The sequence below is a fragment of the Stenella coeruleoalba genome (assembly GCF_951394435.1).
Source record: "Stenella coeruleoalba genome assembly, chromosome: 1".
Classification (NCBI taxonomy): domain Eukaryota; kingdom Metazoa; phylum Chordata; class Mammalia; order Artiodactyla; family Delphinidae; genus Stenella; species Stenella coeruleoalba.
In genome coordinates this window covers 161,628,330-161,652,203 of record NC_137169.1, presented here as the reverse complement: position 1 = coordinate 161,652,203, position 23,874 = coordinate 161,628,330, and the positions used below count along the sequence as shown (strand labels likewise).

The 23,874-nt window shown below is 55.8% G+C and overlaps 1 protein-coding gene across 2 annotated transcripts; it reads left to right on the top strand.

The window, feature by feature from the left end:
* The first annotated feature begins 4,977 nt into the window (after nucleotides 1-4,977).
* Nucleotides 4,978-23,490, top strand: SLC45A3 (solute carrier family 45 member 3). Of its 2 annotated transcripts, XM_079928170.1 has the most exons (5): nucleotides 4,978-5,034; nucleotides 16,582-16,992; nucleotides 17,808-18,593; nucleotides 19,358-19,623; nucleotides 21,752-23,490. In XM_079928170.1, exons 2-5 carry the CDS (start codon nucleotides 16,821-16,823, stop codon nucleotides 22,187-22,189), a joined length of 1,662 nt encoding a protein of 553 aa, XP_079784296.1. In that variant the 5' UTR covers nucleotides 4,978-5,034; nucleotides 16,582-16,820; the 3' UTR covers nucleotides 22,190-23,490. The 2 variants fall into 2 exon arrangements, with proteins under 2 accessions (XP_079784296.1, XP_079784297.1); XM_079928171.1 differs by lacking the exon at nucleotides 4,978-5,034 and having other exon boundaries at nucleotides 16,132-16,992.
* Nucleotides 23,491-23,874: the final 384 nt, after the last annotated feature.

Genomic DNA, 23,874 nt, shown 5'->3' with positions numbered 1-23,874 from the left:
AGAGGAAAGTTATCTTCGTAAAAGAATTTCTGTTTTTTCACGGTCAGAGGGAAGTTTCCTGAAGAAAGTACCCTTGAAGGTGTTTGTTGTTGTTTTAAAAACTTCCCTGCGTGGGGTACCACTCATATTGGACTGTCCCCAGCTGCGAGGTGGGGGACCTCATTCGCCAGCAATTTTAAGGCTCTGCCTTGTAGCAGTGATAGTCAGGGGGGAGTACGGAGGACCTCAGGACCTAGAGGCCATGGTCATTCCCAAGCTTGAGGTTTGAGAGGGAAGATGCAGCTGTCCAGTTCTTTCAGTGGTTTCAATATCCTCCTCACTGTGCCCACGGAGTGCTGGTGATGGTGGAAATACCGTCCAAGTACGAGGGTAGACCCCCTCCACCCTTCTCAAGCTGCTTCATCTTATTTCTTCACCCAATCCGTTCTAAACGTCTCAGTTAAGGAGGCCCTGGGGGTGGTTTTCCTCCTCTGGTCCCTGATCTCCCCAACCCCTAACCCTCTGAACAGAAATGAGGTGCAAGAGTCCACACTGGGGAGCAGCCCAGGGGTGATTTCTCATTCCTCTTTCTTCCTCCTTCGTTTTATTTTTTCCTTTAAAAACTAATATTTATTGATTCTTTTTTTTCTGTTTACGAAAGCAATTTATGATCCACATAGATTTGGAGATACAGAAAAATTTCCCTAGTGCCTCCTCCCCTCAAAATCATCCGTTCTGTTCATTGAAAACCAGTATTCAGCTTTTGGTTATGTGTCTTTTTTAAATCATTTCTTTTCTATAGATATACACCTAATTTTAAAACTCTTTAGTTTGTAATAATTTTAGATTTACAGAAAAGTTGCAAAGACAATAGAGTTCCCATATACCCTTCAACAAGTTTTCCCTGATGTTAACATCATAGTACAATAATCGAAACTGAGAATTAATACTGGTGGAGTACCATTCACTAAACTGCAGATTTTATTCGGATTCCACCAGTTTTTCCACTTATGTCCCTTTTCTGTCCCAAGATCCAATCCAGAATATCACATTGCATTAGTATAAAACTAATTTTTTTTTTTTTTTTTTTTTTTTTTTTGCGGTACGCGGGCCTCTCACTGTTGTGGCCTCTCCCGTTGCGGAGCACAGGCTCCGGAAGCGCAGGCTCAGCGACCATGGCTCACGGGCCCAGCCGCTCCCCAGCATGTGGGATCTTCCCAGACTGGGGCACAAACCCGTGTCCCCTGCATCGGCAGGCAGACTCTCAACCACTGCGCCACCAGGGAGGCCCTATAACTAATTTTTAAAATGTGTATCCCACTATGTGCACTATTTTGTACCCAGCTATTTTTGTTGGTAATATACCATAAGCATTTCCCCATTCAGTTAAAATTCTTCTATGTCATTACCATTTTTTTAAAACATACTTATTGGAGTATAATTGCTCTACAATGGTGTGTTAGTTTCTGCTTTATAACAAAGTGAATCAGCTATACATATACGTATGTCCCCATATCTCCTCCCTCTTGCATCTCCCTCACATCCTCCCTATCCCAACTCTCTAGGTGGTCACCAAGCACCGAGCTGATCTCCCTGTGCTATGCTGCTATCTATTTTACATTTGGTAGTATATATAAGTCCATGCCACTCTCTCACTTCATCCCAGCTTACCCTTCCCCCTCCCCGTGTCCTCAAGTCCATTCTCTACAGTCATTACCATTTTTAATGGCAGCATAATATTCCATTACATGGATTTGCCGTAATTTGCTTAGCCAATGGCTTATTATTCCACATTTAAATTGTTTCTAATTTTTCACTCTTATAAAGAATGATGAGAGATTCCCTGGTGGCGTAGTGGTTAAGAATCCGCCTGTCAATGCAGGGGACATGGGTTCGAGCCCTGGTCCGGGAAGATCCCACATGCCGCAGAGCAACTAGGCCCATGCACCACAACTACTGAGCCTGCGCTCTAGAGCCTGCAAGCCACAACTACTGAGCCCATGTGCCACAACTACTGAAGCCTGCACACCTAGAGCCTGTGCTCTGCAACAAGAGAAGCCACCGCAATGAGAAGCCCGCACACCACAATGGAGGGGTGGCCCCCGCTTGCCGCAACTAGAGAAAGCCCGCATGCAGCAACGAAGACCCAGTGCAGCCAAAAATAAATAAATAAATTTTATTTAAAAAAAAAAAAGAATGATGAGATGAACATCTTGTACATACTTCTGATATACGTATCTCTGGTTATTTTGCCATAAGAGAAATCCCAGAAATGGAATTCCTGTGTCCAGGGGACCGATCCTCCCCCCTTCTAAGTCCACGGTGAGGATTTGGGCCTGTTGATGGCCTTTATGCCTAAAGAGACTGTTGACCCCTCATCCTGAGACAGGCAGGGGAAGAAGCAAAGAACCCTCTCAAAGGGGACCACCACCTTTGGGTGGTAGAGATAGCAAGAGGAGGAGGAAACATCAAGGGAACTCCAGGTTCTTCATGGCTTCTCAGGCTTTTTCCAGGCTACCCAGCCCCAGATGGGTATCTTATCTCGGTAGAAAGAAGACGATGCTCGCTCTGAGCCCAAGGATAATGGGAAGGGGCTATGGGTGGGGGTCGGAGCAGAAGCTGCTAATGCATTTTTGCCGGCATCTTTGGTTTCTCCAATATCCAGCCAGACTATTAGCAGTTCCCCAAGGATGCCCTTGCTCCTCACGTCATCCCCCATTTCCTATAAATGGGAAGTGGCTAGGGAGTAGGGTGTGCGTTGTGTGGTGGGGGAGGGAGCGGGGATGAAGGGAAAGGGACGTGGTGGTTTTCCTACAGCTGACTTAGTGGGGAACTGAAACCCAGAGAAGCTGTTACTAATCCAGAACGACCCAGCATTGTGGGGAGTAGTTTGGGTGTTAGGACTCTCATTAAGGCTTGGAAGTCACTGGTCAGGATAGATGAGGGATTGCTGCCTCTGCCTTGTTTCTGGGGCCCAGAGACTCTGTGTGTGTGAGTGTGTGTGTGTCTGTATTAGTAGTAGCAGTAATGGTGGTAGTCGTAGTAACTGGACTGAGGGATTGCTTCAGTTTCTTTATCTGAAAATGGTACCCATCTCTTGAGTTGTCACAAGGATTGAATGAGTTAATACATGAGATGCATTTAGAACAGTGCCTGGCACAATCAGTAAAAGTTAGCTATTATTACATGAGGCTACACCAGCAGAAAAAGGGGAGGGAGCATCTTCCCAACAGAAGCCCCTACAGCACCCTGTGCTGGGTGGGGCCTGGAGACTACATCCAACTGGCTTGGTAAAGAAGGGTCACCTGCATTAGGGAGGGGTGAGCCAGGAAAGGGGTCGGTGGCCGGCCAGGACGACGCGGGGTTCTCGGGCGCAGGCCAACTTGCTTGGGGAGGAGTGAGGAGTTATTAAGGAGGGAAAGGTGGCTGAGCCCTGGCACTTCTTATTCAGGTGGCCAGACCCGCTGGGTGGAGTCCAGTATCTCACAGTAGGCTGTGTGCTCACTCTCCCAAGCCCTGCTCCCCTTTCCTCGTGTGGGAGGGAGGGTTCCTATTCCTCTGAGGTGGGACAACTCCCGCCTGCTCCCCCAGTGCTCCTTCCCCAAGCCTGGAAAATACCACCATCCACTCTCTCCTGGCTCAGTAATTTTCCAGCTGACCTGGAATTCCCTCTGACTCCTGCCCCCTTTCCTGGGGCAAAGGAGACACCAGCTCAGGGACCCAGGACTCCACCCAAGTCTCTCTGCTGTCCACAAATGGGTGTGCCAAAGGCTTTGGAAAGCCACTGGGGCACTGGAGGGTCACCTGCTGGCAGGTGGGGGGGCGAGTGTGCCCAAAGACGCAATGCTGAGACCGTTCTCAAGTTAAACTTATTCAGTGACCCAGAAGGTAGATTCTTGGTTTTTCTCCCTCTGCTCTCTCCTGCACCCACTCTCTCTTCCCCACGGCCACCAGGGCTCCACTATTCCCCCCTCCTTTCTAGATTTCCCATTCTTCTCTGCCTCCAGTTGGAGGTGCCCTTAGAGACCCTCTGGCCAAGTCCTTCTTACCAAGGTTCAGAATATGGGAGGGACTTGCCCAACATCACAGCCGGTTGGTGGCAGGGCCAGCACTGGAGCTCAGTGCCCCAGTGCGCAGTCCATGGCTCCAGTCAACGAGGTCCTCCCCTTCAAAGCCATCTTCCTCCGATTTTTGTAGCATTCAAGTCAACAATGCACAAAAATTGGAGTTCTCTCCACGCTAATAAAACTCCACGGAGGAAGAAAGACACAGCTGGGCCTCCCACCCCAAGGCCAGCCTGGGCCCCCAGTGATCTCCCACTTGCATTGTTCACTCTTGTCAAGGCATTCTGGAAACAGGTATCTTTTGGGACCTTGCTCAACAGCTGACAAAGGGAACATTTTACTGTCAGTGTATCACCTCCTTTCCCCATACACACCCTTAAGGAAAAAAAAATTGAAATTTGGCTTTTAACTTCAGGAAGAAGGGCTGAGTTAGCTATCAGGAAGCTCTTTATGCCTCAGAGAACAGCAAACAGTAGGAAGAGTAACTCCGGGAGAATGTGACATCTCCTTTCAAGGCTGGTCCTGGATGGGTGGGGTGCTGCTCGGACCGGGGACAGGGGGATGGCCGGAATAGCGCGTGGGGGTAATGGTCGCAGACTGGCTCAGGGGAGGAGAGGCGCCCCGCGGAGCCGGGCAGCTTTCACCTAAATGTTTTGGTGGCGAGGGGGCGGCGCACTGCCCTAGGTAATGATAGGGCAGTCTGGGAGCCACTTGGAGGCTGCCCGTCGCGGTCGCGGCTACAAAGACAGCTTGGAGACCTCCCGCTTTCTTCCCTTGGGTACCAGCCCCACCCCTCCATACCCCCTCCCAGCACCCCCACCTCCGTCCCGCCTCGCCCCGCCCCCTCCTGGCCGCCCCAGCGCGCATGCTCTCTCCCCCCGCGGAGTAACCTGGAGATTTAAAAGCCGCCCGCTGGCGCGCGTGGGGGGAGGCGGGGGGGGGGCGAGCTCGCACGCGCGGGCCCCGGGTGACAGCCGCGCGCCTCGGCCAGGTAGGGGCGCGCCCGCCCTTCTCCGCGGGGAGGGGGTCCCGGCGCGGGAAGGGGAGGGGCGCTGCGCGGCCGAGCTCCGTGGTGTCGCGTGTTTTGCGCCCCGCGGGAGGGGGCCGCGCCGTGGCTGTCCCGGACCCGCGCGTCCAGCCCCGTGAGTCCCAGGGGAGCTGACGGGGCTGCGGGCGCCCAGGCGCGCCCCCTCTTCCTGCACCGGGCCGGCTGCGGGGTGCTCGGGTCTCCGCGGAGGCGGGCCGGGCTGGAGGCGCCGGGTCCCCCGCGTCCCGGGCCGGGCAGCGGGGTGGGCGGGGAGAGGCGCCTCCCCGGAGCCCCGGGCCGGGCAGACGGCGGGCACAGCGGCCGCTCGCTCCTGTTGCCGCCTCCCGCGTCAGAGTTTTCTTTGGAAAGTTGCATTTATTTTCTTCCCTTGTCTCGGCTTCACCGGAAAGGGGCAGGATGAGTCACCGTGGCGCGCACAGTCCGGGACCTGGGAGCCGGGAAAGCGGTCGGCGGTCGGGACGACGCGGGGTGCTCGGGCGCGGGCCAACTTGCTTGGGGAGGAGTGAGGGGTTATTAAGGAGGGAAAGGTGGCTGAGCCCTTTCGGACGTTAGTCTTGGGGCTTGGCTCTGGGCAGAGAGTTGGGCTGGAGTGTGTGCCCCGTCCTGCGCCTCGGTTATTCCTCATGGGAGGAGGAAAAAGAGAGGGTGTCTTTATCCTTGCCTCCCGGGCTCAGGTAGGGATGGTGAGAATCCTGAGATCAGCAGACAGGTGTGATGAGGTGATATCTGGGCACCCACTACAGCTTCTCAGGGCTCTGGGCTTACGCATGGCAGGCCTGCTGGAGAGGGCCCCAGGGACCCGCAGGGTTGCTCCTGAGTGAGGGTCAGTCCTTCCTGTAGTCTCCTGTTCTCCCCAGGCGCTGCAGCCCTGTCAGTTGATCTTGCCCTTGACCTCTGAATCAGTTTCCTCTTCCTGACAGACACCCTTGACCTGCTCAGCTTTCCCCCGCTCCCCAGGGCCACACCTTCCCCTTTCTTTTTTCCCAAGGGGCCAGAGTGGAGGGTAGGGAGGGGTTTGGCATGGTGGGTACCTGCTGAGGACTTGCCCTTCAGCTGTTACACGGACCCGATCCCAGTGGAGCAGGGACTAAGAATAGCCCAGCTGCTGTCTTGCTGCCCTGGAGTCTGCAGCCGGGCACAGCCAGTGGACCGGGGCCTAGAGTGACCCTTGCTGGGCTCCTGAAGGCGTTGCTCAGGGGTTGGGGTGAGGCCCTGGGGGCTTCTGGCTGCCTTTCATGATGCACGTAGCACTTCAGAGCAGGACAGCCTTGGTGTTGGACTCACCTGCCCAAGGCCTGGGGAACAGGCTGGCATATGGGGGTGGGGAGGGCAGGGCCAGGAAGCGTAGGCTGACGATTTCCTCAGGCTTCCCTACAGAGCAACTTCTAGGGTGTGAATACAAAGTTATTTGAGGTCACAGTCCTTTTTGTTGGATGGGTCTCATCCTCTCATTCCTCCCTTATCTCCTCCCCACAAGCTTGTCTGGAGCTGGGACTCTGTTGTTCTAAAAGTGCTCAGAAAAATGGAGCTCGAGTCAGCAGGATGAATCTGAAGGTACAGATACAGTTGTGGGTGAACGTACAGCTGTGGACATTCAGGCCCCACCTTAGTGGAGATGTGACTGGGGCGGGGTGGGGGGAGTTTTCCTTCGTACTCACGGGGTGTATAGTGAACTCGCCTGTTCCTCCTGGCTCTGAGGTGTCCCGAAGGAGGAGCTGGACAGTGATCCTTGGTGGCCCAGTGAGGTACCTCCAGGCCACTGGGTGGTGGGAGGATGGCATGGATTCCCCTCTCTCAGCCTGGGTAGGGCTCTGGAGTCAGAGAGGCAGGGATCGTTTCAGGACTCCAAAAGTGAAATTAAGCTCTATCATCTGGACCATTGGAGCCTGATAACACAGCATTATGGATAACAACCCAGACTGTCAGGTGTTTGTATCCTGGCTGCTCCAAACTGGCTGTGGGACAAAGGGCACGTTACTTAACCTCTCTTAAGTCTCAGTATCCCTGGCTGCAAAATGGGGTTGATAGTAATAATGATAATATCTACTCTGTAGCTTTGTTACTTATTAAATAATAAATAGAACAAATATATATGTAAATATATAATTATATATATCTAAAACGTAAAAGAAACACTATAGCTTTATTAAACCATACATATAGAGCACTGGACTGTGTGCCTGATAGGTAACAAGCGCTCAGTAAATATTAGCTGGTATTAACTATATCTACTGTATCTACACCTGTGACCCAGTGGACAGCAGCACAGCCTGGGCATCTGTTCTTGGATTCTCCTGTAGACCTTTGTTTCTTTGGGACCAAGGCCTCCTGGACTTCGGGGAGTAGGTATGACTCATTGAGACTGGCCTCTAGCACTCAGATGCCTGGGTCTGAATCCCATTTCCTCTTGCACAAGTTACTTCACCTCTCTGTGCTTCAACTTCCTCCTCTGTAAAATGAGGATAACAGTACCTGCCTGGCAGTATTGTGAGGCTTCAACGAGCTGATTAAAGCTCTGAGCCCAGCAGCTGCAAGTAAAAAGAGCTTGATAAATGTCAGCTGCTGTCATTCGGTAACAATGGAGGCAATCATTGTGGCTTACACTCAGGAACCAAAGTTTCTTAGCAAGGGAATGATACCATATACAACTGTACATAAACTGTGAATGACACATTTGCAGTTGAACTTGTGCTCTGGTGCAAAGAACACACAAGGACTTGATGTCCTGGTCTCTCCCCTGTCAATACTGTGTGTGGTTTGTTTTTTAATCAGTCCAGAAAGCCCTGCCCTGCCTGTTCCCTCAAGACGGAAGAAAGTGCCGTGAAGTGATGGAGGTGAATATATACCCTGCAAGGCTGAGTGCCTTCTATGCAGAAAAGGTTATTTGTTCTGATTTTTGGAGAAGTTGTATGAGAGGGAGGGAGTGTTCTGCTCTGTCCTCCCCACCCCCCCACAACCCTTGGGATACAGTATCTTGACACTGCTTTCTGGTGTCAAGAAGAAAAACCCAGCCTGGCTTTCTGTGAACAGTCAGTGGCCCTGTTTGTTGGATAGCAAGGGTGGAGGCTGGACCAGTTGGTACCAGGCCCAGTGTCTTGAACGCTGATGCCACTTGACTCCTAGCAAATAGAGCTGGAGTGTGGAGCTTTGTCCAGTGTATTAAGTGTCCCTGCTTGGGGGCAGGGGCTGGTGACAGAGCCATCACGGGATGGTCCTGATGTCTGGCCAGAACTTCCTGTTTAATCCCTTTTTCTGCTACGTGGTCTGTGTTTCCTCCTCCATGGGAAGAAGTCCACAGTTTTGTCACTGACCCTGAACGACTTGTGGGGCTTCTTGTGTCCGATGTTGGAGACAGGCCTATACCTCACCTGTTGGCCTTGGTTTCTGTGTCTGTAAAATGTAGATGATAATATTCACCTTGCAAAGTCATGGTGAGGATTAAATGAGATCGCCATATTTAGCAAGGAGCCTGCATAGACCAGGTGCTCAGTACAAGTTTGTTCCTTTCCCCTTCATTGTTAATTCTGGAGATCACTGTCTCTGGGAAGCTGGGATGAGCCAGCAAGAAGGAGGTTGAAGACTAGTCAAGGTTTGGGAGAAAGGACTCCTTGACAGCTCGAGGTCCAGGCAGCCCTGGAGGAGGTGGAGGACTTGAGCTGGACAGGGTTCAGGTGAAAGGGAGAGGAGGTCCAGGGGAGGTCACTGGAACTGATGAGTACTTTGAAAGCAAAAATAGGCCCAGTGCTGATGAATAGCCCCGTCTTGGGCCCATGTCTCATGATTTGGGGTCTGGTATTCCTTGCACCACCCCTGACTGGGGAGGGGCTAAAAGGAGAGGTGGGTGCATATAGAAATCCCAGGCTCCAGCAGCTGTGTTTTGCAGACATCTACCCTTTGCATAGTTCCTACCTACTGGTCTCTCACGGCTCAGCCTCCTCTAGGAAGCTCTGGAGGCACTGAAGATGTCCCACTGTAAGGACTTGGGTCTCAGCCCCTGCGCCACCTCATGGTGCTCTGGCTGCACCTCGGCCCTTCTTCTGAAGGCGCTGAAGTCTGTTGTTTCTGAATCCCCAGCCCCTTCACAGCGGGCTTGCACACGCCCGGAGCTCAGTAGCGGTGGGTTGGTAGGCTTTAGTCTCTTTGACAATTCTCTGGGGAAGGTGAGATTGTAATGCACTGAGGTACACTCTCTTCAAGGGTGGGCAAAGTAGGGCTCTTTAACAACGACAAAAAACCACATCTTTTTTGGAGGCCCCTCATGCCCTGCTCACCACTGGGTGGACTGTTTTGGAGAACACATCCCTAGGACTGAGTCCGGCCCAGAACCCTCTGATGATAAATGGGGCTGGTCACAAACCTTAGGATAGCAGCGCTGAGAGAGCCTGGCCTCCTTCCTGTATCCGTCGCCTTCTAAGGGAGGCCAGGCAGCAGGGAGGGGACAAGGATGTGCATGGCTGGGGAGAGCTGCCTGGTCTCGCTGACTGGCAAAGTTCAAGTTCACTAGGAGGGAGGCTGTTCAGGTTTCACTTTGCAGGAGCTATAGGGAGCAAGGGGCGGGGGGAACTTCCCAGTGGCCTGAACGTGCCAAGCTCCCCATTCTTCTCCTGCGTTCCTCTGCCCCCACCCTGGGCCAAGGGATTTCTTGGTACCATACCCCCACCTTGTAGGAGAGTGTTTATTGTGGCCCAAGTAGAGAAAGAATTTAGTTACTGATTTCTGCCAGGAACAGAGTCCAGCTCTGGGAAGGAGTAGGGAAGAGGGCAATTCTGCCCCCAGATGTCTTGGTTACTCGGATCAGTTTCAGGTGACCGCTGACCCTTGGCACTCTGTTGTACTGGAGCAATGTGTAGGCAGGTAAAGGATGGGGTAAGTGCAGCTGGGGAGCCCTTCTCTACCTGGTTCTCCTTGGCTCTCATTGGTGGAAGGCTATAACCGCGCCCCCTCCCCACCAGTGCCATGTGGCCTTGTCAGTGAGCACTCAGTGGGCACCTGTCCCTGGTGAGCGCCCTGCCTGGGGCTGGGGGCGTGGGTGTGAGGTCACAAAGCTGCACGGTTGTAAAGAACCTGACAGCATCTAGACTAGCTCTCATTTTACAGGTGCAGGAGCTGAGTCCCAGAGAGGTAGAGTGGCTTATTCTAGGCTACACGGTTATAAGAGTTGCTGAAACTGGACTACACTGTCCAGGCTCCTACTTCAGTGCACTTTCTAGAATTTTCGAATGGTTTGAATTTTCCATTCAGCCCTTTTTACCTGTGCAGCGTTGGGTGTGTTAATGAATTTCTGAGACTCCATTTTCATCCTTGTGAAATAGGAATATTCAATAATTTGTAGGATTGTACAAATGGTATGAATTAGAGAAGGTTTGGCAGGTACATGCAGACACCTTCTGGACGGTTAGCAGGTGTCAGCCGCCGTGATTATTTTCCCTGTGGCTGGGAACCACCCTGTCTCCTCACTGGGGTTGTTTATCCCGCCTTTCCTTTCCCTTTGCAGCCTCCAGCACCAGGCAGGTCTGCTGAGCGACCTCTGCTCACCTGCCGGGCCAGCACCTGGGGACGCATTTACATTCCTGGCATTCCTCTTGCCTTTGGGGGCTGAAAGAGGCACTGGTGCCCAGGTGGGAGGCACGTGGGTGAGGGGGATGGAAGCTGAGAAGAGGATCAGTGTTGGTCCCCCTCCGACCTCTGCTGCTCCTGTTGGGAATGAGAAACCCCCTCCCAAGTTTCTCGGCTGAGGAAGCCCAGACAACTGAAGAAGTGGTTGCCAGAAACTTCCACATACTTCCTCCAAACACACTACACGACTGGGAAGTTGGTGGTATTAAGCTAAGTTGCCTCGCCTGTCAAATGGGTATACTCATCGTACCCGCCTCGTCAGGCGGTTGGAAGATTAAAACGCTTGGAAGAGGGCCTAGCATGCAGTAAACCTCAGTGTTAGCTGCTGTTAGTAAGTGCAGATGAGGAAACTGAGGTTTAGGGAGGTCAGTTAACAAGGTCACATAGCTACAGTGACATACGGAGATGGCACGCGAACCCATGCCAGGCCTCGGTCACCCTATAGAATGCACTGGGTTCGGGAATGTCTGGGCTCAGAGGCCTGTGACACCTGGGGTGGGAGAGAGCTCCAGGTTGAAGAATACGGATTGTCTTGGTTTGGAGGGCACTTGGTCAAGGTGACCCCGAGTGACCTTGGGTCGTAGCTGTTTGCGGAAAGGAAGTCTGATTGGGAGACACAGTTGCCTGGAGTCAGATGTGTGTCTGTTTTGACCACCCGCAGGGGGTGGCCACGTGATTCTGGGAGGGGTGCTTCGCCTAGACCAGCCAAGGTGAGGGTCAGGCCAGCCCCAGAATTCCTGTCGCTGGACTGGAGAGGGGAGGGGAGATCAGAGCAGGCTCCAGGGACTGCCCGCTGTCCTTTCCCCTCCCCTTCCCCCAACCTCCTCTGGCATGTGTTTCCTTTCAGAAGCTGTGCTGGGGCTCTCAGACGGGGCAACAAAAGCAACTTCCCTCCAAGCCACTGCCACCTGTTGGGTTTTCATACATTGGGGGTGAGCGGGGGGAGGGAGCCGTTGCCCTTTTCCCAGTGTCTGCAGGGTGCCCCCTCTGCGCCCCCAGGGACTGGGATTCTCTTTGCTGCCCAGTGTGGCGGGGCTCGGGAGCTGGAGGGGGTGGGGGCCCGCAGCAGCTGGAAGGGGAATCGAGCGGGAAGGGGCCGGTGCTGGCAGCCGGGAGGGAGTTTGATGGATTACTCTGCAGGCCGAGAGGTTTCTCCCTAATCCCCCTTTGTGTCCCGGCCTGCCGGCCCCTCACTCTCTCTGACAAGCTGCTAAGCAGAAGCCTTCCAGTCCGAGGGAAGAAAAGGCAGCGCCGCAGGGCGGACTCTAAATCCCTGGCCTCTGGGCCCTGGGGAGGCAGGAGCTAGGGAGCAAGTCTGGATGGGGGTGGGGCCTCCTCTCTGCTGATGTCGGGGTGGAGAGGTTGCACTCTGAGTGGGGTTCTCAGGTGTCTGTGGGAGCACTGGGAGGTTGTGGGTCTTCGCTCCTCGTGCAAATCACTGTTGCCTTCGGTAGGGTAGGCTTGGGGGGAGCAGACCCTTGCTTCTTTGGATGTACGCGTTTGAGCTCAGAGAAACAAAGACTAAATATGTGTTGGAAGGCATGGAAGCCGTGCTTAGACTAGTCCTGTGTCCCCCTCTCCCTAGCTGCCCAGGCAGAAATTCCCACAGCTCAGCATCCCTGACGAGGGGGTCTGTCACGGTGGAGAGCTCATTGCCTCACAAGGATGTTCATCTCCAGTCTGCTGTCTGGCCAGCGCAGGCTCTTTCTGGGCTGTCCCAAGACTCCTGTGGACCTGCCGTGAGGGCAGAGCTCATTTTGGGAGTGCCATATGCTGGGTTTTACGAGGTAAGACCAAGGGCACTGGTCCCCTAGGACTTCTTCTGTGCCCCCAACCTAGAGGATCTGGGAGAGCACAACTTGGAATGAGATTCTGGGGTCCAGCCCGCTGTGGAGGAACAGGGGTCCCCCTTCCCGTGCAGTCTCACGTCCTCTACCTGTGGGCTTCTCCCCACCTGCAGTCCTGGCCTGGGCCAGATGGCCCGGGCTGGGGTGTGCGTTAGGGAGATTGGCCTGGAGTGACCCCACCCCTTTCTGCAGCTGAGTCATTATTCCTCGTGGCTGGCCTACCCCATCCCCAGTTTCCCTCTCTGCAGGGAGGGGCTTCCCAGTGGCCGCGTGAGAAAGAGCACAGTCTTTGTGAGCGTGGAGGGAGGACGCAGGGTCGTCGGCTCGCGGGGTCAGGGTGCGGCCGTTTGATGTGCCTGGCCGGCTGTGGGGACGCTGGCCCGCATAAAGAGGCCATAGAATTGCTGCCTGACACTGGCCCACTGCGGGGCTGCCCCCAGCCCGGCTCCCTCTGACCTCTGTCCTTCAGCGGAGGGAATCTGCTCCCCCAGCTCCACCTCAGCCGCGAGGGGTGGCAGGAGCCCCTTTGAAAGCCCTCAAAGGCCTCTTTATATATCCCTCTGACACTCCCTTCCCAGAGGAGCTACCAGGAGGTGCCTTTCCTCCTGCCTCCTCCACTCTTGAATTCTGGAGAAAGTTCAGGCCAAGTTTGTTCCTGTTGCTCAGTTTCATTTCCCTGTGCTCCCTGCTGAGGTAGCGGGGTGGGCAGGGGTGGGGCATTCCAGCCTGGGAGGCTCTGTCCCATCCACTCACCACCTTTGAACCCTTAGGAGAGCTGCCCCCTCTGGGGGTCGGGCTGGAATTTCCTTGGTGCGTGGGGGGATGGGGGCAGGCGCTTAGGTCTTTCCTGTCTCTTCCGCCTCCCACTCCCAGGCTGCTTTCAGCCATCTATCCTGTAGGTAAGCATTTCCCAGGCCCCTTCTCATGCTAGGGTGGGTGCTGGAGAGTTGCAGTGGAGCCTACAGCCTGCTCTGGGGGTGCACTCGAAGTCTCCCGGTGTCTGGAGCTGGGTAGGTAAAATGCAGGTTCCCCGAACGTGCCCACGGCTCTCAGTCTCCAGGGCTGGAGCTCTGCTCCCCCAAGGGTGAGGGAAGATGGCCTGGAGCAGAGCTCCCTAAAGGTTCCCAGAAGTCTCGGGTTTCCTCCAGCTTTCTTGCTGTCCCGTTATCAGGGGGCCCAGGAAAGGGGGGAGATATTTGGACCTTGAGAGGGACTTGTCCTCCTTAGAAGGCTGCTTTCACAAGGTTAGGCCAGACTCCCCCTTTCAGGTACCTCCACTTCCCTCCTCTTCCCGCCCCCTCGCCACCAGGTGAGCACTCAGGGGCTGGCTCTTCTGGTTGAGCTTCTGTTTGCCGGACCGGGCGCTCCAGGAGCAGTGGGGCAGGAGGATCTGAGTCAGAAGCATCTCTGAGGCTGGAGGGGAGGGTTGGATCCTGTTTCCCCATCTGTATTCCTGAGGAGGGGGGGGGAGCCCCTGAAACAGAGGGACCCAACGGGGATCTGTCACTTTCAAGCTTTGGGAAGAAGTGTGCCCTGGGGCTGTGGATTGGAGTGGGTGTGACAAACTGCTTCCTGTTCCCCTCTGAACCTGGGACCCTGGGGCCTGGGCTTTTCTCTTTGTGTCCTTGGGAAGAAGGCCCTGGAGGGGCCGCTGGTGACTTGAGCTTGTGCTGTGGGTGTCCTCTGTAGTTTCTTCCACGTGAGGGCTGGGGTGGGGATGCAGTGGGGGAGGCTGGGGCACTGGGGAAGCTGTAAGGAGGAGAAAGCGGGGACTTTGGAAGGGAGAGTATTCTTATGGGCTTGGACTTTTCTCGGGCACTTCTGGGCTGGGAAGAGTCAAGTCTGTGGTGGCGAGAGTGCCCAAAAGAGGGAGGACGGGCTCAGCAACCTAAGAGGAGAGGGGTGCAGAGCAGGGCTGGAGCCCGCCCACTTCCTACCCAACTCCTTTCAAGGAATTCCTTACCTGGCCCAGCCCCTGGTCACTGGGTAAAGCACCTCTGGGGGTGGAGAGAGGGGCTGGGAGGGGGAAGCAGCTGGGCGGGGGAGGCGCTGGGCTGTAGGAGGATTTTGCCTTTCTCCCTCGTGGGCTGTGGAGGTCCTGCTTGGTGCTGGGAGTGGGGAGCTGGATTAAGGGAGGGAGTAAGTCAGGTGGGGTGATTAACGTTTGCTGGAGAGCTGCAAATTTATTTAAACCACAGGGAGCAACCAGGGCTTGGGTGCATGTTGTGGGAGAGGCTGCGTCTGATAAAGTCTGTTTACTCAGGGAGGACCTGGTCCCTTTAAAACCCAGGGCAGGTGAGTCTCCAAGGCCCTCCCAGACTTGGTGGAACTTGGGGGAGGCGGCTGCCTAGCCTTGTCTGAAGTCCCTTCCTTGGTCTATAAGCTGCAAAGCCCTGGAAGGCAGTTACAGAACGGACACATCTTACCCAGGATTGATGGCCGTCTGTTTCCTTTGTGGCACAGCTCAGAGAGCAACCTACAACATGCTTCATAACACAAAAGTCCCTGCGGGGCTTAGTGATATTTGAAACGATAAAAGAAGTTGAAGCACCAAGTCATGAGCTGCTGAGATTGGAAGAGGGCATGAGTGAGGGCCGAGGGTGCTCCAGGAAGGCTCTCGGGTGGGCCCAGGCCCTTGGCAGTAAACCTTGCACAGGAGCAGTGCTCTTCAACAGTGTCAATGGGGTTGAGTCGGTGAGGCCAGGGAAGGCACTCCAGACTCTGGCCATAAGTGGCGTGAAGCTCTGTCCACCCGTCTACGCCGCCATGGGATGGATGACAGGTTGGGGGACTAGGCCCCACCCTCTATACCTTCTCTGCATAGCTGACTTGATTTCCCCTCTTTTGTGGTCACTTGTAAACAGCGGACTGCAGTGGGTGCCACAGTCAGGAAGCAAGACCTGGAGGCCCACTGCCTGTGGGTGGAGGACCCAGGGTGGGTACTCCCCTGGTGGGATGTGTCTGCACAGGAGGCCTAGCAGGAAGGGCTGTGGGGACGTCTGCTGAGAGTGGAGCCAGGTGAGGAGAGAGGAAGTCTGCCCCGGGGTCACTGACATCATCGCAGTGGCCGCCAGGTGGTGCGGTTTCATGCCCCTGTGAGGCTGGAACCTGGGACCGGTCCCACTGTCCCCTGACAGTTGAGCAGCGCGTGTGGGAATATGTCCTCCCCATGGACGTTGAGCATGGAGAGAAACTCAAGGTAGAGGTTTTCAGGCCTAGGTTCTTCCCGGGGAGCGCTTTTTTTTTTTTTTTTTGCGGTACGTGGGCCTCTCACTGTTGTGGCCTCTCCCGTTGCGCAGCACAGGCTCCAGACGCGCAGGCTCAGCGGCCATGGCTCACAGGCCCAGCCGCTCCGCGGCATGTGGGATCTTCCCAGACCAGGGCACGAACCCGTGTCCCCTGCATCGGCAGGCGGACTCTCAACCACTGCGCCACCAGGGAAGCCTGGGGAGCGCTTTTTAAGTGGTTTCAGTGAGAGGTTAAAACCCAACCCGACGAACCACAGCCTCTCTGGTCTTCCTCTTTGCCCTCGTCCTTGGGGTGGAGTTATGGTGCAGCATGGCTTGTGGCCAGGTAGTATGGAAGAGGAAGTGTGACTCTTAACGAAGGGGAATTGAACAGCCCAGCTTTGGGAAGTAGAGAGAGAAAAGCGAACAAACCAGGCCTGGCAGAGGGTTTCCAGGGGGCACCTTGGTAAACAGTGCCTCGGGAACTGGGAATTCAGTTGGTTTGATTTTTTTTTTTTCCTTCAATACTAGGAAACAAGGGCAATTGCAAAGATATTCCAAAACAGAGAATTACCGACATCTAGTTGGCTCTGGAGTGTACTGAGGTTTAAAAATCATATTTACCTTATGAATATGTCAACCTTAGGCTAGTATTAACATGCACTTCCTGATTGGCCAGTAGGGAGTGACACCTGGGTGGCAGGGCCACACCATCAGCCCGGGAGTGAACAAGATTCAGAATTCAGAGCAAATCCTGGAGATCAGATTCACGGGAATCTCTGTGTGTGTGATTGTCCCAGCTCTTTTAGGATCTGAGTGTTGAGTTATGTCCCCACTGAGGCACCCCACGACGACAGACAGGCGGTTAGCATGGCTGAGAAGCTAGACCTGCACGGAGGGCCTGCAGAAATGGGTTTCTGGCTGAGTCCTATGCGGTCGGTGGCAGCAAGGAGGAGAGGCCTGGGCATCTGGAGCAAGGCTGAGATGGAGCAGTCCTGGAGTGTGTGAACAGGCCGGAGCCCTACCCGCCTGGCGCATCATGGTCCAGAGGCTGGGGGTGAGCCGCCTGCTGCGGCATCGGAAAGCCCAGCTCCTGCTGGTCAACCTGCTGACCTTCGGCCTGGAGGTGTGCCTGGCTGCGGGTATCACCTACGTGCCACCCCTGCTGTTGGAAGTGGGGGTAGAGGAGAAGTTCATGACCATGGTGCTGGGTGAGTCCCTACATCCTCCTTCCCTCCTGCTCCAGATATGTGTCCCCTGGGGAAGTAGGGCGACAGGGCCTCTGCCCAAAGAGCTGCTTGGAGGCAGAGGTGGCTGCCTGCTGTCCCTGAGCCTGGTGGGTCAGCCTGGCTGGGGAGGGGGTGACCCTGGGCTGAGGGGGTCTGAGAGAAACAAAAGGGTACAGGGACGTTCCCTGGTGACCTCTGTATCTCTGGTCCCTACGCCATGCATGGCCCACAGGAGACACTGGAGAAACTGCCCTTTGTAATTCCTATCTGTGGTCTCATTTAATTCCTGCAGCAACGCTTTGAGGTTACCCATTTCACAGAGAGGATGATGGAAGCTAATAAGCCGTCAGGTGACTTAGGCCGCTGGACGGTAGCTTAGCTGCTGATTAGGAGGGTCGGGACCACCCTCGGCCCCCACCGCCAGGGCTCTTTCTTGCCGCTAGGGCAGGGACTGGGCTCCTAACTGCGGACGAATTCTGTAAAAGCCACGGAGGGCAAATGTCACCATCATGTGACTCCCAGGAAGAGGGGGCTCTGTCAGGATGACAGGCTCTGGGGTCCGACTGCCCGTTGAAACCGTGCCTGTGCACGGCGATCACCGGTCAGTTGGGGCACCAGTGATCCTAGTTGTGAGCAGTAAATTGGGGTCCTGTGAAGTACTCAGCACAGCCCCCGTACACAGTGGGCCCTCCATGGGATATCATCATCATTTCCACCCTTCTCGAGGCAGTTGGTACCCTTCCCCCTGCCCCTTCTGGGCCCCAGCCTCCAGCTCATACTACTTGCCCTCCTTGCAGGCATCGGTCCGGTGCTGGGTCTGGTCTCGGTCCCGCTCCTAGGCTCGGCCAGCGACCACTGGCGTGGGCGCTATGGTCGCCGGAGGCCCTTCATCTGGGCCCTGTCCCTGGGCGTCCTGCTGAGCCTCCTCCTCATCCCGAGGGCCGGCCGGCTGGCGGGGCTGCTGTGCCCGGACACCAGGCCCCTGGAGCTGGCGCTGCTGATCCTGGGCGTGGGGCTGCTGGACTTCTGTGGCCAGGTGTGCTTCACGCCGCTGGAGGCCCTCCTCTCTGACCTCTTCCGGGACCCAGACCACTGTCGCCAGGCGTTCTCCGTCTACGCCTTCATGATCAGCCTGGGGGGCTGCCTGGGCTACCTTCTGCCTGCCATCGACTGGGATGCCAGTGCCCTGGCCCCCTACCTGGGCACCCAGGAAGAGTGCCTCTTCGGCCTGCTCGCCCTCATCTTCCTCACGTGCGTGGCAGCCACACTGTTTGTGGCTGAGGAGGCAGCGCTGGGCCCAGCCGAGCCCGTGGAAGGGCTGTCGGTCCCGTCTGTCCCACCCCACTGCTGCCCGTGCCACGCCCGCCTGGCTTTCTGGAACCTGCGCGCCCTCTTTCCCCGGCTGCACCAGCTCTGTTGCCGCATGCCTCGCACCCTACGCCGACTCTTCGTGGCCGAGCTGTGCAGTTGGATGGCATTCATGACCTTCACACTGTTTTACACAGACTTTGTGGGCGAGGGGCTATACCAGGGTGTGCCCAGGGCTGAGCCAGGCACCGAGGCCCGGAGACACTATGATGAAGGTAAGGCTTTGGCAGCCCGGGGCCCTGTTGTGGGAGCTGCCCTCCCGTGGATGTTCGGGTGCAGGGAGATGCCCACAGCCTGTGCCTGGGCTGGAAGCTGTGCCTTGGGCCCCGATTTCCCCATCAGGACGATGGCCCCGTGTGCAGCCTGCGTGTGCAGCTGCTCAAGGAGCGAGTGGCTTTGCTGCAGTCGCAGCAGGGCCTTGGGCTGATCGGGGAGTTTGATCAGGCATTGCCCCAACTTGATGGAGGACGAGGCTGGGCTTGTTTAAGGTCCAGAAGCTGGGCCTTGGGTTCGCCTGGCCCGAACTTCAGTGTGCCCTTTGCTCCCCTACTGACTTTCCAAATCGCCTTGCCAGCCCCTTCCAGCTCAGGCGTCTGGAATTCTATCTTGGAGCAGAAATGTCTTTGTGTTCCCTCTACCTCTCCTGACAGGCTGAGCACAGCCAGCCCTTAGAACATCTTCCTCTGCCCTTAGCCCGTGGCTTTGGCCACATTCCCTGAGGTAGTGGAAGAACTTACACCCCCGTTGCTATGGGCAGGGCAGGGGATGCTGGGGAGCAGTTCCGGAAAATAAGTGGAAGAACTTACACCCCCGTTGCTATGGGCAGGGCGGGGGATGCTGGGGAGCAGTTCCGGAAAATAGCAGGTCTTGGGCAGCAGGTGCCTGTGGCTCCTGATTCTGAGCACCCCTCCCCCCTCATGGTATTGGGTCCTTTTTCCCTACCCCCTGTCTGATGGCCTCTTCCCCCTCCCCACTCCAGGGGTCCGGATGGGCAGCCTGGGGCTGTTCCTGCAGTGTGCTATCTCCCTGCTCTTCTCTCTGGTCATGGACCGGCTGGTGCAGCGATTCGGCACCCGGGCAGTCTATCTGGCCAGCGTTGTGGCTTTCCCCGTGGCTGCCGGCGCCACGTGCCTGTCCCGCAGCGTGGTGGTGGTGACCGCTTCAGCTGCCCTCACTGGGTTCACCTTCTCTGCCCTGCAGATCCTGCCGTACACGCTAGCGTCCCTCTACCACCGGGAGAAGCAGGTACTCGCCCTGGCCGCTGAGTGGAGTGGGGTGGAGGGGCAGCTGACCAGCCCAGGACCGGTGTCTGGCAAGAGAAGCTGGAGAAGGAATTCTTTGATCAGAGAGGAAGCCTGTTGTAGCCCCAGGGCCAGAGACTTGGGCTGCGGAAGGAGGGTGTAGATTAGATTCTGGGAATGACTTCCTGGTGTCAGGACTATAAAGCACTTAAAGTGGATGATTGCAGGAAATGTGAAATCCTTCTCTGGAAATCCTGAAGAATCAGGCTAGCAGAAGGCCTCAGTCAGGGCTGAGTTGTTCTGTGCAGAGGCAGGGGGCTGGATCAGATGACCTCTGGGGCACCCGGCTTCAGCAGCCAGTGAGTGGGAAAGGTCTGGTGTGGGCCACGCCTTCCCTTATTCAGGGGGGGACCTTGTGAGTGACCCAAACCTTGCTTTGGTCTCAGAGATGGGGAAAGCTCCCTACCGCCCCTTCCCCTCTTTTGGTTTGTCTTCCTTTTCTGTTTAATTCTCTCTTTTCTTTTCCTGCCTCACTCCTTTGCCTCGTCCCCTCCCCCCGCCCCCATGGCGGATCTCTGAGCCTGATGCGCCTGACACCGCTCGCCTGGGCACTGTGTAAGTTGGGGGGCCTCCTTCCTGCTCAGCCCCACACTAACCAGCCCCTCCAGGGGCCCCCTTCTCTGGGAAGCCTCCTGACCAGGCTGTGTGGTCACCTTTGTTGTCTCCATTGGCCTCACTGAGCTACAGCCCTGGGTGCAGAGCTCTGCCCAGAGGGCAAGAAGTTGGGGCGTCCCAAGGAAAAAGAGATGCAGCCTGGCTTCTAGACTGTAGGAAAGACATAGTCTGCCCCTTGTAGGACATGGGTGGGGTAACTGCGAGGCTGGTTAAGCGAATAGGTAGCTGCAGGGGTGGGGGTGGAGGTGGGGCTTTGGGTTGGGGGTGGAGGTGGGGCTTTGGTTTGGGGGAAGCTGGTCCCCGAGTCCCCTGTCAGTGCATTGAGAACCTTCATCATCCTCCACGCTCTCCCGCCCTGGTTGGGCTGGTGTCCAGAAGCCAGGCTTGGGCATGTGCCAGGGAACGTGCCGAGCTGGTGGTCTTCCCTTCAGGCTGAGAACACGTCTGTCCCCAGGGGCCTCTCCAAGCTTCAGCCACACTGATCTTTTGTGGGGTGGCAGCAGGAGGTGAGGTTCCAGGCATGGTTGGCCCCGCACCCCATCTACGTCTGCTTTGTCCACTTCTGGCTGCACCACGAGCCTTGGGATTCCCGGGTGTCAGGCTTGAGCTCTGCTGTGGCTCCCAGCGCTCATGCAGCTGACCCTGAGAGCTCTGTGTTAGGCACTAGTGGGCCTTGGAAAAGCGGTCAGATGAGTTCTGGCCTCGTCCTTAGATAGGAGGGAGGCTCTGGGACATGGCGGGCAGGGCAGGGGCAGGTCACACTGATCCAAGGCAGACAGTGAGAAGGAACAAGAAGGCTTCGGCCTCAGCACAGCTGGACCATGGGAGTCGGGAAGAGGGCGACTCTTTCTGTTCCTCGCTTCCTCTAGGCTGCCCCAGGCTGGGGCCCGCAGACCTCACAGTAGGGCAGCAACTATAGCCTGGGCCTGGGACCCACAGTGGGAAGGGAACGTCTCTCTCTGGTCTCTCTGGAGGTTGACAAGGGTGTCCCAGTAGTGAGGTGGTACGAGCAGAAGGAGGAGGGTTAGGAGCATCTGTGTGGGGCTTTGGGGCCTTTGGGGCCCCACCTTTGGACTTTGTTCCTCTGCTCTGACATGTCTCTCTGCCCACCTGTCTTCATTCTTCTGTGTCTTTCCTTTTCCTTGGGGTTCTGTTCTCTTCCTAACCTGCAGTACTGAGTTTGTCTGTCACTTACTGATTCTAGGAGAGGCTAGAGGAGACCTAGACTTCTGGTTTCAGATGTCCCCTCCTGGCCCCTGCCCGCCTTCTGAGGAGAATCCTCACTAGACCCGGACCAAGCAAGGTCTGCTCAGTTTTCTGAACTGCTGCCCGATTTTCATTAAGGCCTCGTGCCTGGTTTCTTCTAGCCCCTGGGATAAAGGCCAGGGCCTGTTCTCCTAGTTGGGGGATCCCATGCTTGGGTACATACCTGTCCTTGTGTGTTCCCCTCCCCCCAGGTTTTCCTGCCCAAATACCGCGGAGATGATGGAGGTGGTACCAGTGAGGACAGCCTGATGACCAGCTTCTCGCCGGGCCCTAAGGCCGGATCTCCCTTCCCCAATGGACACGCGGGTGCTGGAGGCAGCAGCCTGCTCCCTCCTCCACCTGCACTCTGCGGGGCCTCTGCCTGCGATGTCTCCATGCGTGCAGTGGTGGGCGAGCCACCGGAGGCCAGGGTTGTTCCGGGCCGGGGCATCTGCCTGGACCTTGCCGTCCTGGACAGTGCCTTCCTGCTGTCCCAGGTGGCCCCGTCTCTGTTTATGGGCTCCATTGTTCAGCTCAGCCAGTCTGTCACTGCCTATATGGTGTCGGCTGCAGGTCTGGGTCTGGTTGCCATTTACTTTGTCACACAGGTGGTATTTGACAAGAGCGACTTGGCCAAATACTCTGTGTAGAGTACTTCCAACCCACTGAGGGAGGACCTGCCTCACTGGGTCCCAGCTCTCCCTATTCCAGTCCCCTGTTGGCCCGGTAGGGCTGTGGGCTGGCCTTCCAGTTTCTATTGCTGCCAAAGTGGTGTGGCTCTCTGCTGCCGCCCTGTGGCAGTGAGGTGTATAGCTGCACAAGTAGGGGACTGGGGCTTCTTCCCTCCCACCTCTCCTCAGTCTTTAGGGCTGGCTGACTGGAAGCTCTCCAGCAGGCTTCAGTCTGGACTTCCACAAGGAAAGAAGGGCAGGGCATTTAATTAACTCTGTGCACTGGAATGCAGGACTCTGCCGGGGGATCACCCAGGCTCAGGGTTAACAGCTAGTGTCCTGGTTGAGAAATACCCAGAGAAGGGATTTGGGGAGCTGAGTAAACTCAGCCACCTGGTCTCCTACAACCAAGGCCTCTTATCCCATAGGTTCTCCCAGTGTCGCTGTTGCATGGGAGTTTGTGATGTGAAACGGCTCCTCTACAGGATTTGAAAGTATGAAAGTTATTGGGGGACGCGGTCCCGAGGGGAGAAGGGAAGCTGCCTAGCCCCACAGCGCCACCTCTCTCCTGTTCCCCCTCCCCTGCATTTTATTAGGACTTGGCTTGTTGGCCCCTGTGTTGCCATCACAGGGACACAGGTTTTTAAATAATTAACTTATTTATTTAAGTAGAAGGGGAATCAAGGTGTTTAGGGGTTGGGTAGGATGAGATCCCTAATGACTAGGTCCCCTGAGACGATTGGTTATTGGGCTGAGAATTGTCAGAATCTCCTTCTCCTGGAGTGATTGGTCTGGCCCCAGAACTGCCTAACCCTGAGCCTGGAAGCTCTGCTTACCCCAACTGATATCCCAAATCCTGTTACCCAAGGCGGGGAGGGCTGGGGAAATGTGAAGGGTGGGGCTTCAGGTCTCAGCAGCCTCCGTAGCCTCACCTCCCCTCTTGGCCCTGCCGTCCCCCCCAGCTCCCCTCTGCTCCCTCTAGGACTGGGCTGATGAAGGAGCTGCCCAACCCCACCTTTCCCCACTGGCTCCACAGCCCTCTCCCTGGGGCTGTTTTGGGACCAGAAGCACAGAGTGTGGCTCCTTGAGCCTTTATCCGTCTCAGCCCCCAGGGCATATCTGTGCTTGGGGAATCTAGCACAGAAACTCAGGAGCACCCCCTGCCTGGGCTAAGGAGGTCTTATCTCCGGGGGCTTTAAGTGCCGTTTGCAATAATGTTATGTCTTATTTATTTAGTGGAGTAAATATTTTATACTGTATGTGAGCAATCAGAGTATAATGTTTATGGTGATGAAATTAAAGCCTTCTTATATGTTTAATTGGTCTTTGTGTCTTTTCTGAGCAGAAAAGACCAAATCTCTCTCAAATTATCCTCAGCTTCCTTCTCATCAGGACCGTTTTTTGGCAGCTTCAGTTCCCAGCACCACCAGCAGGTGGAGCCATAGACCAACACTCTTTTGTCCTTTGGCGATTGGGTGTGGCTGTGCTTCCCCAGAATTGGGGAGTCCCTTTGAGGGTGAGGGAGAGGGCGGGAGAGTAAGAAGTATAGAGAGTGGGGGCATTTTCCTTCTCAAATGGCTCGCGGTGTGGCCAAGGAGATGGAGCAAGCACCCATTATCAACCACAGCAATAGGAAGTCCCTGGCATGTATGGGTGAGGATTCG

Excerpts from the sequence above, each read along its gene's own strand:
- SLC45A3 (XM_079928170.1), top strand. The coding sequence starts at position 16,821 with ATGGTCCAGAGGCTGGGGGTGAGCCGCCTGCTGCGGCATCGGAAAGCC. Across the intron at positions 16,993-17,807 it reads GTTCATGACCATGGTGCTGG|GCATCGGTCCGGTGCTGGGT; the intron begins GTGAGTCCCTAC and ends CCCTCCTTGCAG. Across the intron at positions 19,624-21,751 it reads TCTACCACCGGGAGAAGCAG|GTTTTCCTGCCCAAATACCG; the intron begins GTACTCGCCCTG and ends CCCTCCCCCCAG.